The sequence below is a fragment of the Leptodactylus fuscus genome, chromosome 6, assembly GCF_031893055.1.
Source record: "Leptodactylus fuscus isolate aLepFus1 chromosome 6, aLepFus1.hap2, whole genome shotgun sequence".
In the NCBI taxonomy this organism is placed as follows: Eukaryota; Metazoa; Chordata; class Amphibia; order Anura; family Leptodactylidae; genus Leptodactylus; species Leptodactylus fuscus.
Window position 1 is genome coordinate 165,588,821 of NC_134270.1, and position 13,217 is coordinate 165,602,037.

General features: G+C 43.9%; 1 protein-coding gene across 1 annotated transcript in view; it reads right to left on the bottom strand.

The window, feature by feature from the left end:
* Positions 1-7,450: 7,450 nt before the first annotated feature.
* Positions 7,451-13,217, bottom strand: part of LOC142208998 (sodium/potassium-transporting ATPase subunit gamma-like) — a 29,227-nt gene continuing 23,460 nt past the window's right edge. Inside the window, exons 4-6 of the mRNA XM_075277925.1 lie at positions 11,954-11,987; positions 10,850-10,890; positions 7,451-8,310 (exon numbers count right to left, since the gene is read on the bottom strand). Coding sequence (XP_075134026.1) covers positions 8,291-8,310; positions 10,850-10,890; positions 11,954-11,987 — 95 coding nt within the window. The 3' untranslated portion in view covers positions 7,451-8,290. The remainder of the gene's footprint in view (positions 8,311-10,849; positions 10,891-11,953; positions 11,988-13,217) is intronic.

Sequence of the window (13,217 nt, forward strand, 5' to 3'; positions counted from 1 at the left end):
TGACATCACTGTGTGTATTATCTCTGTACTGTGACATCTCTGTGTGTATTATCCCTGTACTGTGACATCACTGTGTGTATTATCCCTGTACTGTGACATCACTGTGTGTATTATCCTGTACTGTGACATCACTGTGTATTATCCCTGTACTGTGACATCACTGTGTGTATTATCCCTGTACTGTGACATCACTGTGTGTATTATCTCTGTACTGTGACATCACTGTGTGTGTTATCCCTGTACTGTGACATCACTGTGTATTATCCCTGTACTGTGACATCACTGTGTGTATGATCTCTGTACTGTGACATCACTGTGTGTATTATCTCTGTACTGTGACATCACTGTGTGTATTATCTCTGTACTGTGACATCACTGTGTGTATTATCCCTGTACTGTGACATCACTGTGTGTATTATCTCTGTACTGTGACATCACTGTGTGTATTATCCCTGTACTGTGACATCACTGTGTGTATGATCTCTGTACTGTGACATCACTGTGTGTATTATCTCTGTACTGTGACATCACTGTGTGTATTATCTCTGTACTGTGACATCACTGTGTGTATTATCTCTGTACTGTGACATCACTGTGTGTATTATCCCTGTACTGTGACATCACTGTGTGTATTATCCCTGTACTGTGACATCACTGTGTGTATTATCCCTGTACTGTGACATCACTGTGTGTATTATCTCTGTACTGTGACATCACTGTGTGTATTATCCCTGTACCGTGGCATCACTGTGTGTATTATCCCTGTACTGTGACATCACTGTGTGTATTATCCTGTACTGTGACATCACTGTGTGTATTATCTCTGTACTGTGACATCACTGTGTGTATTATCCCTGTACTGTGACATCACTGTGTGTATTATCTCTGTACTGTGACATCACTGTGTGTATTATCCTGTACTGTGACATCACTGTGTGTATTATCTCTGTACTGTGACATCACTGTGTGTATTATCCCTGTACCGTGGAATCACTGTGTGTATTATCCCTGTACTGTGACATCACTGTGTGTATTATCTCTGTACTGTGACATCACTGTGTGTATTATCTCTGTACTGTGACATCTCTGTGTGTATTATCCCTGTACTGTGACATCACTGTGTGTATTATCCCTGTACTGTGACATCACTGTGTGTATTATCCTGTACTGTGACATCACTGTGTATTATCCCTGTACTGTGACATCACTGTGTGTATTATCCCTGTACTGTGACATCACTGTGTGTATTATCTCTGTACTGTGACATCACTGTGTGTGTTATCCCTGTACTGTGACATCACTGTGTATTATCCCTGTACTGTGACATCACTGTGTGTATGATCTCTGTACTGTGACATCACTGTGTGTATTATCTCTGTACTGTGACATCACTGTGTGTATTATCTCTGTACTGTGACATCACTGTGTGTATTATCCCTGTACTGTGACATCACTGTGTGTATTATCTCTGTACTGTGACATCACTTTGTGTATTATCCCTGTACTGTGACATCACTGTGTGTATGATCTCTGTACTGTGACATCACTGTGTGTATTATCTCTGTACTGTGACATCACTGTGTGTATTATCTCTGTACTGTGACATCACTGTGTGTATTATCTCTGTACTGTGACATCACTGTGTGTATTATCCCTGTACTGTGACATCACTGTGTGTATTATCCCTGTACTGTGACATCACTGTGTGTATTATCCCTGTACTGTGACATCACTGTGTGTATTATCTCTGTACTGTGACATCACTGTGTGTATTATCTCTGTACTGTGACATCACTGTGTGTATTATCCCTGTACTGTGACATCACTGTGTGTATTATCTCTGTACTGTGACATCACTGTGTGTATTATCCCTGTACTGTGACATCACTGTGTGTATGATCTCTGTACTGTGACATCACTGTGTGTATTATCTCTGTACTGTGACATCACTGTGTGTATTATCCCTGTACTGTGACATCACTGTGTGTATTATCTCTGTACTGTGACATCACTGTGTGTATTATCCCTGTACTGTGACATCACTGTGTGTATGATCTCTGTACTATGACATCACTGTGTGTATTAGCTCTGTACTGTGACATCACTGTGTGTATTATCTCTGTACTGTGACATCACTGTGTGTATGATCTCTGTACTGTGACATCACTGTGTGTATTATCCCTGTACTGTGACATCACTGTGTGTATTATCCTGTACTGTGACATCACTGTGTGTATTATCCTGTACTGTGACATCACTGTGTGTATTATCTCTGTACTCTGACATCACTGTGTGTATTATCCTGTACTGTGACATCACTGTGTGTATTATCTCTGTACTGTGACATCACTGTGTGTATTATCTCTGTACTGTGACATCACTGTGTGTATTATCCTGTACTGTGACATCACTGTGTGTATTATCCCTGTACTGTGACATCACTGTGTGTATTATCTCTGTACTGTGACATCACTGTGTGTATTATCCTGTACTGTGACATCACTGTGTGTATTATCTCTGTACTGTGACATCACTGTGTGTATTATCTCTGTACTGTGACATCACTGTGTGTATTATCTCTGTACTGTGACATCACTGTGTGTATTATCTCTGTACTGTGACATCACTGTGTGTATTATCCCTGTACTGTGACATCACTGTGTGTATTATCTCTGTACTCTGACATCACTGTGTGTATTATCTCTGTACTCTGACATCACTGTGTGTATTATCTCTGTACTGTGACATCACTGTGTGTACTATCCCTGTACTGTGACATCACTGTGTGTATTATCTCTGTACTGTGACATCACTGTGTGTATTATCTCTGTACTGTGACATCACTGTGTGTATTATCTCTGTACTGTGACATCACTGTGTGTATTATCTCTGTACTGTGACATCACTGTATGTATTATCCCTGTACTGTGACATCACTGTGTGTATTATCTCTGTACTGTGACATCACTGTGTGTATTATCTCTGTACTGTGACATCACTGTGTGTATTATCCCTGTACTGTGACATCACTGTGTGTATTATCTCTGTACTCTGACATCACTGTGTGTATTATCCTGTACTGTGACATCACTGTGTGTATTATCTCTGTACTGTGACATCACTGTGTGTATTATCCTGTACTGTGACATCACTGTGTGTATTATCCTGTACTGTGACATCACTGTGTGTATTATCCTGTACTGTGACATCACTGTGTGTATTATCTCTGTACTGTGACATCACTGTGTGTATTATCCCTGTACTGTGACATCACTGTGTGTATTATCTCTGTACTGTGACATCACTGTGTGTATTATCTCTGTACTGTGACATCACTGTGTGTATTATCCCTGTACTGTGACATCACTGTGTGTATTATCCTGTACTGTGACATCACTGTGTGTATTATCCTGTACTGTGACATCACTGTGTGTATTATCCTGTACTGTGACATCACTGTGTGTATTATCCTGTACTGTGACATCACTGTGTGTATTATCTCTGTACTGTGACATCACTGTGTGTATTATCCCTGTACTGTGACATCACTGTGTGTATTATCTCTGTACTGTGACATCACTGTGTGTATTATCTCTGTACTGTGACATCACTGTGTGTATTATCCCTGTACTGTGACATCACTGTGTGTATTATCCTGTACTGTGACATCACTGTGTGTATTATCCTGTACTGTGACATCACTGTGTGTATTATCCTGTACTGTGACATCACTGTGTGTATTATCCTGTACTGTGACATCACTGTGTGTATTATCCCTGTACTGTGACATCACTGTGTGTATTATCCTGTACTGTGACATCACTGTGTGTATTATCCTGTACTGTGACATCACTGTGTGTATTATCCCTGTACTGTGACATCACTGTGTGTATTATCCCTGTACTGTGACATCACTGTGTGTATTAGAAAAACGTTTTCCCTATAGGTATAACGGAAGCAAATAGTCTGCAGAGGAAACCTCTGCGGATTTTCTGTGAAAAGCTTTGCGGAAAAAACTGTGATGTGTTTCCGCCACGCTTTTTCCCACAGTGCTTTATGGCTGCGGCCCACTACGTGGCGCCTTAACCTCATCGTAAATTCACATGGGTTTTTTTGGTCAGGATTTTGAGGCCGTATCCGTCTCAAAATCCTGACTAAAAAGACGGCTCCTGTTGAAATCAATGGGATCCGGTCAGTTCTTTTTTCTGGGAGCCGTTTGTTCCGGCAAGGCGAAGGCGAATCCGCAAGGCGAATCCGCCTGAAGACACTCCCTCCTCCTGACTAGGCCATTTATTTGGGCCTAATCCAGAGCGGAGTGCGCGACTGGATACCAGTTCACTGCACCGGGATCCAGTCACAGCTACCCGTATTTTGGACTGGAATCTGAGGCGGCCTTAGTAGGGTGGGGCCCAGTTCTTGCTATGGGGCCCATGCCTATCATGTATGATCCCGTGTGCCATATCTGAGCTCATACATATGTGACAGTGTCTCCATATACTGATAACAGTAACTATTGTGTATTTTGTTACTATTATTCTTCACTTTACGTCTCTTTTACAGCAATAACTTTTAGATTGAAAAGAGATGAAGACATATGATACGTGACGGCAGTGTAATCGGCCATTGAAGGGTTAATAGTGCAGCGTTTTCTGGCCTTGCGCAGCAGCGGTGGAGACAGTGATGCATTGCACAGCACAATGGCGGTGGTTATGGGGTTAATACTGCAGTAGATTGCAGGGTTTCCTCTTAGTTGTGCATAGACTCTGCATATTATTGGGTCTGTGCAGCGCAGGGTTAATGGCAGGGGCAGGCGTCCCTGGGTGGGGGGGGGGGGGGTGCTGGCAGGTGGAGGAGAAAACAATGAAATTCCTTCTCCATTATTTATAAGAATCATTCTCTTTAATAATTCACCTTCCTGTGTACAGACGAGATGTATGAAATAAAGAGGCCTGAGGCGCGGGGGATGGGGGCTGCGGTGGGGGGTAATATCTGTATCTCTCATCTGATGACATCATCATTATTCCTACACCCCCCTTAATATGCCTAATCAATGGCCTAACTGGTGCAGGGACCCACCAGAGTCTTTGGCGTCTTCATAAATCTGCGCCAAAGTGGACTGGAAGGAACTAGAGTAGATTCTATTGGGAGTTATAATAGATTAGTGTACCCCAATCCCAGCCCTTCTCTGCCCTCATTTGCACAATCAGGGCATCTGATCCATGTTTGGGACAAAAGAGGGGCTTATGCCAAATGGGCACCTCAATATCATCCCTCTGCACCACAAGACTGGCATGGAAGGAATGATGGGTTCCTTGGGTGGTTGCCTTTTGGCTGCTTTCTGAGGTGGCCATGTTGGATTCTCTCTGAGGTACTTCCGTTGACTGATCTTCCAGCGTGCCATTTGTTGACTGCAATCTAAGGTGGTTCACCTGGCTGGTACTTGATGGTAGCTCTAGTGACTGCCCTCCAGGGAGGGATCTATTGACTGCTCTACAGTGTACTTATTTCGTCTGCTCCTTTGGGATGGCTCCCTTGACTACTCCTAGTATGTAGCACTGTTAGCTACTTCTTTGGAATGGCTCTAACAGTTTTCCAGGATTATCTTGCTTGACTGGTCCCAAGGGTGGCTCCGTTGGGTGATCCCTAGGGGTGGACACCCTGCCTGCTATCTGAGAGTGGCTCTGTTGGCTGTCCCCTGAGAGTAGGACCATTGGCTGCTCCCGAGGGTACTTCTGGTGGCTTCCCTGCAGGAATGGCTCTGATGGATGCTTCTGTTGGCTGCTCTCTTTGGGGGGATTTATTGTCTGCTCCTTGGTGTTCTTCTATTGGCTCTATAGGCACCTTGTTCCACCATTGGCTACGCACTGGGGTGTTTCTCATGGCTTCTCTGGGGTGGGTACTGTTGAATTCTCCCTTAGATGGCTCTGTTTCCTGTTTCCTAACCAGGGGCTCTATTAGCTATTCCCTGGAGTCATTCTGGTGGCTTCTACCTTGGATTGGTTTTGTTGACAGTTTCCTAAGCAAGGGCTCTATTGGCTACTCCATGAGGTGCTTCTGGTGACTGCTGCCTGGGGGTGGGTCTGGGGGCTGCTCCATGGGGGTGGGTCTATTGGCTATGTCCTGGGGTGGGTCAAGTGTCTGCTCCATGGGCGTGGTTCTATTAGCTGCTACCTGGTGGTGGGTCTATTGGCTACTCCATGGGGTGCTTCTGGTGGCTGCTCCCTGGGCGTGGGTCTATTGGCTATTGCCTGGAGGTGGGTCTGGTGTCTGTTCCGTGAGCATGAGTCTATTGGCTATTGCCTGGGGGTGGGTCTATTGGCTATTGCCTGGGGATGGATCTGGTGGCTTCTCCCTGGGCATGCTTCTATTGGCTATTGCCTGGGGGTGGATCTGGTGTCTGCTCCCTGGGCATGGGTCTATTGGCTATTGCCTGGGGATGGGTCTGGTGTCTGTTCTCTGGGCATGGATCTATTGGCTGCTGCCTGGGGGTGGGTCTGGTGTCTGCTCCCTGGGCGTGGGTCTATTGGCTATTGCCTGGGGGTGTGTCTGGTGTCTTCTCCCTGGGCGTGAGTCTATTGGCTATTGCCTGGGGATGGGTCTGGTGTCTGTTCTCTGGGCATGGATCTATTGGCTGCTGCCTGGGGGTGGGTCTGGTGTCTGCACCCTGGGCGTGGGTCTATTGGCTATTGCCTGGGGATGGGTCTGGTGTCTGTTTCCTGGGCGTGGGTCTATTGGCTATTGCCTGGGGATGGGTCTGGTGTCTGTTTCCTGGGCGTGGGTCTAGTGGCTATTGCCTGGGGATGGGTCTGGTGTCTGTTCCCTGGGCGTGGGTCTATTGGCTATTGCCTGGGGGGTGGGTCTGGTGGCTGCTCCCTGGGCGTGGGTCTATTGGCTACTCCATGGGGTGCTTCTGGTGTCTGCTCCCTGGGCATGGGTCTATTGGCTATTGCCTGGGGGTGGGTCTGGTGTCTGTTCCCTGGGCGTGGGTCTATTGGTTATTGCCTGGGGATGGGTCTGGTGTCTGATCCCTGGGCGTGGGTCTATTGGCTACTCTCTGGGATGCTTCTATTGACTGATCCCTGAGGGTGTCCTGTTGTCTGGTCACTCTGATAACTATTATTTTTTACCATACAAGTTTTATTCGCCATTATATTGAATGAGAATATTCATATTCTTTTTTTGCACCTACAGTTTTATCTCCATTCGCTGTGCAGGTGAATATATCGCTCTCTGTTATCAGCCATTTCTGGTTGGGTAGCGGCTGACTGTTGTGTTTTTTATGTGATGTGTAACCTCCACGTTCCATATCATCACTATTTATCACTTCACATTTCCGGAGACATTTACCACCACACATGACCCTGACGTGAAACATACTACATGTAACTCATGGCTCCATTAATCCTGAGACACAAGAAACACACGCGGCCAAATATAGAAATAACTTGTTTTATTGGCGCGTCCGGGGAAGAAGAGCGAAAAACCCAATTTGCATATATTATCCATGCGCATGTATCATATATAGATCTGTCCTCTTATAGCCATTTATTAATATAGATATAGATTTATGTCACATGCTATATACAAATAATTTAAAGGGGCAGGGGTCACTTTTACTGCAATGTCCACCCAATTAACCCTTTCATCCATAAAAGAGAGACCTGCAGGAGAGCAATAAACTTTGGTGGTCCATGGTCAAGCAGACCACATAGAGTGCTAGCTTCTTAGATTAATATGGGGGGGGGGGTCAATATTACCCATAGCCCCCCAATATTCCTGTCCCCTAAAGCTAGTAGATTGGGAATCTGTCTAATTCTCTATTATTAGGTCCAATTTTTTTTGGGTTGCTGCTTAAATCTATCTATATCAACACTCTAGATGGGGAGGAGGTGGGGGAGGGGAAGAGGTAGCCTGCAGCTTTGTGCTAAGACTTGATATCCTAAATTACGGGGGGATAACCTTACTAGATGTACGTCAGTGCTTTAAAGTGTCTGCTCAGTTATAGTGCCCCCTGTCTGAATCTCTTTGTGCATCTTGCTCAGTGTATTGGGTTGGAGGTGTCTTGGAGTCAGTCTTCTAGGAGGAGAAATGGAAGCTCTGTGTGTTTTTGGTCGTAGGAAGGGGGTTGTCACGCGAGGGAGAGTCAGGCATGCATTGAACACGCTATCCGGGACATTGACATTGATGGGAGGGGGCAAATTCCTCTCTATCCCTTTCCCCATCGTATGGTCACGAGGGGGAGACCGGAGACTGGATCCAGCAGCAGAAATGAAGGATGGAGGACCGTTGACTATACACTTCCACCAGGAGCTGGGGGAAAAACAGACACAAAAAGGACAACATGGTTACCTTCAATAATATCGAAGGAACATTTCCCATCCTCTTCAAGAAAATCTGTGAACATTTCCCAACCCTCTTTAAGAAATCTGGCAGGACATCCCATATCCTTCAAAAAATCCTTCAAAAAACCCCAAAACCCTAACAATATCATCTCCACCCTATCTCTCAAATCTAAGCCCCCTACTCTCTTCAAAAAATCTGGCTTCACTCCACGTTCCTTTCAAGAAATATGACACCACTCCTTCTTCTCCAAACTTACCATCCTCTTCAAGAAACTTGTTGTTACCTCGATACCTTCAAAAATATCTGAACTCATCACTATCCCCTTCAAAATACTTGGCACCACCTCCACGCCCTTCAAGGAATCTTGAATAAATCTCCATCCTCTTCAAGAAATCTGTCATCCTATCCATCGTCTTCAAGACTAAAGATGGGTGGAACCCAACATTTTTGGAAAATTCTGGTCGAATCTAGTTCTATATGAACTGGTTGGCTCATCTCTACTCAAGATTTGGTAGTATGTCCTACCAACCTTCAATAAATCTGCCAATACCTCTACACATCTTCAAGAAATCTGGCAGCTACTTGGTATCCTCTTCAAGAAGTCTTGCAGGGGTGTCTTCTTCAAGAAATTTGATAGCACTTACCTTACTCTTCAAGAAATCTGCCACTAGCTACACCCCTTCAGAAAAATTTGGACTGCCCTCCCGTTCCCTACAACCTCTTCAAAAAATCTGGCATCAGTTCCACGTATTTAAAGAAATTTGCCACCACTTCCCATTCCTTCAAGAATACTGGCACTTTCATCTTCTTCTAAACATGTTCCCATCTTCTTCAATAGATCTCCTCTCCTCCATCTGCTATCTTGCTTCCGACCACTACAAGAAATCGTCCATAAAGCCTCATCCCTTTCAAGAAATCAGGCACCACTTCTACCTTCAGAAAAATGTTGAATCTTCTCCACCCTATTGAAGAAATCTATCACCATCTCCACGCCCTTCAACACATCTTCCACCACTTACCATTCCCTTCAAGAAATCTTGTATCACTATCCATCCCCTTGGTTCCACCTGGCATCAAAGCCATCTTCTTCAAGACATCTGGCACCACTTCCCATCCTCTTTAAGAAACATGGCACCATCCCCATTCCCTTCAAGAAATCTGCCCCTACTTCCCATCTCCATCAAGAAATCTTGCACCACGTTCATCTTCAAAACATTTGAAGAGCTCAACGGAAAAATGGCCTAAGTCCACATTTTGTCATATTTCAAATTATTACCTAGAAAGCTTCTTTGTACCTCGTTCTATGCATTGGGTTTACAAGGTACCTAGGATTAATGACCTGTCCATATATTTCAATGCAGAAGAATTTACATTCAATGAAATAATGGCCTAAGTCCAATACAAATTTACTTACTTCACTCTCGTTGGTCATTTTTTCATTGAAATCGTGACTTCCGGTCTGTTGTTTATATTAGTGTAAAAACTTTGTCTTATTGTTTAAAAGGCTCTAAATCGACTTTTGCGCATATTTAGCGCCGAAAAGGGAGGCAGGTAATTATTATTCTTCATCGTTTAATAATTTTTACGGTATATTTGACGATATTAGCATAAGATTGCACTTAAGCCGACTGCTGCGGCAACCATAAACCATGTGCTGTAGCGCCTTCGATGTGTAAGCCATATTTAAGATGTGCCTTTATTTCTGTTATGCAATTTTTGTATTAAATTTTGGAACTTATACAGCTTTGAAGGTACTCCTGTTAGATGTCGTGCAACTTTTGTTATAAGCGTGCTCGCTTAGTCCCGGTCAGAATTTGTACACCCATGATTAGGATTAACGGTGTTCATTAGCTGATTACATTGGATAGATATATTCCACAATAATGCCCGTTTGCTTTAGGCTAAAACTTTAAATTTTGTTTTTCTCACAATATTGATTTTTGGACTTAGGCCATTTTTCCGTTGAGCTCTTCATTTGGTAACACTTCTCATCCTCTTCAACAAAAGCCATATTAACTCTACCCCTTTCAGAAAATTTTTGAATCCTCTTCATCACCTTAAAAAAATCTGGAACCAACTTAACAACCTTCAAGAAAACTTTCACCATTTTCTAACTCCTTCAAGAAATCTGGCGCGACGCCCATGTTCTTCAAGACATCTGGCGCCACTTCCCATCCATTTCACTAATTCTGTCACCACCTCTACCACGTTCAAGAAATCTTGCGCAACCTCCACCTCTTCAAGGCATACAACACCACCCCGGTCCTCTTCAAAAAAATCTGCCGCCACACCCTATCCCCTATAAATCTGTCTTGACCCCTACTCCCCACCTCTGGAGGATCCAGCATGTCCACACATTACACAGAGAACCCATTGATTTCAATGGGAACTGTGTAATGCTTCATTTGTCCTGTGGAGGCACTACAGAAGAATCAAACATTTGCTGATTCAGACTGATCACTGGAGATCCAAGCAGAACAACAACTGGATCTTGGTCACAACTTACTTTGAGTTTGTAGAGGTTGTCGTCCATCAGACTGGGATCCACTAGGGCAGAAATAAAAGAAAAATTTGATTAAATATCTATATTAAAAAGTGTGTTGGCCATAAACTGTCCTGTACGTCACGTGCATACTTAAAGGGAATGTGTCACCAATTTAAAAATAAGTACAACTGCAATTCTCACTCTAACCACCAAGCTTAATAATAGAGCGCAACTTGCTAATTTTGTAAGGATTTTTTTGTAGCAGTAACCCAATCTACACAGCATGCAGTGTTACAATAGAAGATAACACCTCCATAGACAACACTGCTGAGTCATAGTTTACCTCCTACCCCCTCCCTGCACAGAGCATGCTTATAAAACTCTCCTATAGACTTAAATGAGTCGATTGCTGCCTATGGCCATGACTATGCTGTACAATGTTGTTTCATAAGGTGTTAAATGTTGCCCCCTGGTGGTAGCTATAAAAAATGTCATAAATTACGGAATTTCAAATTGGCCTTGCGGGATCGCAGCAATATTCTGCCCCCTGGTGGTTGCTTTAGTGAATAAACTACTTTACAAAACAGATACCAAGCACTCCCAAGTTATTGTAATTGTACCCCAGGGGGATAGGGGGGGCAGGATACCGCGGCTTCTTATCCCCATTGAAGCTGCTTTGAATTATTGAAGTCGATTTAGAAGCTAATGATGATGAATAAGGACAAAGCGGGAGACGATTCCTCTATAAATATAACATTTCTGTCTGAGCCTCAGCTGCAGCTTGTGTCGGCTGGCATGAAAGGACTGGGCAATTCATTATAGAAGCTGGCACAGCGGGTGCAGCGCCTCTGATGGCAGCAGGTTCACCCAGAGACGACCGCTCACTGAGGGCAGATTGACAAAAATGACTTGTCTGTAACAGCTGCTATTGTTAGGAACGGTATCACACTGGCGCTCTTACACTGTATTCATCCTGCCCGGCAGGAGAGCCATCGCAGAGACGGAGAAGGAATATTCTGTCTCAGAGAATTGTTCTAAAGAGTTTTAACCTGAAGGAAAGGGCAGATAGAGAACTACCAGGAGATTTAAGCAGGGGCGGGGCAAGGGGAGGGGCTTGATACTTACTTTGCATTTCTTTGTTTGCATTTGAATTTGTTACCTGTGGAATAACAGAAAATAGATTATAACAAATCTGATAGGAATTAGAAATATTCATGCTCAGATTTTTACGGATGAATTATTTTCCCACCGGATATGAGTAGACAATAATCATGAGCATAAGGCCCGGTATTCCGTTTGGGGAGTCTGCTCGTGTGGACACCGAGAGGAAACCACATGGACCCCATTACAGTCTATGGGGTCTGTGTGGTTACTTAGCTAACAGCTTTTTAATGAGTATAGGTTTCTGTTCAGGGGGTCTTCAGGCGGACTCCCCAAATGGGAAACAGGCCTTACACTCTACACTTTATGTATATTGTACTCTTATCCCTGCAGTTCAGTCTGTTCTGATCAGACACCATCTTAATTTATAGAATTATCTTTATGCTCTACAATCTATCCCATGTTGTCTTATCATTACATTAAATGGACAGCTAGAGACTATACCATCTTTGCCTGATGGGGAAAGTGTCATTCACCTTCTAGCCCCACTGTTGGCTCCCAGACCATCCCTCTTACCTTTGGACAGTGTGAACTTCCTTAGGGTTGAGCCTATGATCACACTGCCATTGCCTCCTGCTATGAGTGGTAAAAGAAAGGGCTATATGGTTGCAAACTGAGGGAAAACAAGGGGGCTCATGGACAGAGAAGTGAAAATGGAACCCCTTTATTCTATATACACCCCTGAAAATAAGTGTAGTTTATTGCCTGGATTCACACTAGCGTGGGAGTCTTCGTACGAGACCTCTCTACTGAATCCACCTAAAATCAGTGGAGAGAAAAGTCCTGCAAGGAGGACTTTTCTCTCCACTGGTTTCATTATAAAATCGTCTGAAACCATTCGGTGGGTTTCTGTGTGTAACTGCCTTTTAAGCAGACAAGGTTTCCCCATGCGGACCAGGACAGAAACCCGAATGCTAGTGTTAACTTGGGCCCGGGTCACATCAGTGTTCAGGTTCAGGCTTAGGGACCCCCTGAACGGAAACCTATATGCATTAAAAAGGGGTTACCTAAGAAATCACGTGGACCCCATAGACTATAACGGGGTCCATGTGTTTTCCGCTCGATTTCCGCATGACTCATATAGACACCGTGCAGAAAACACAGATATGAATGGGACCTTACACTGCTCAGAGATTGTTACAATGTATCAATGTAATGACTATATAAATATTTACATAACAGATCTTTCGCTACTATTCTATACATCTGGATGGGGTTTCGAAAAATC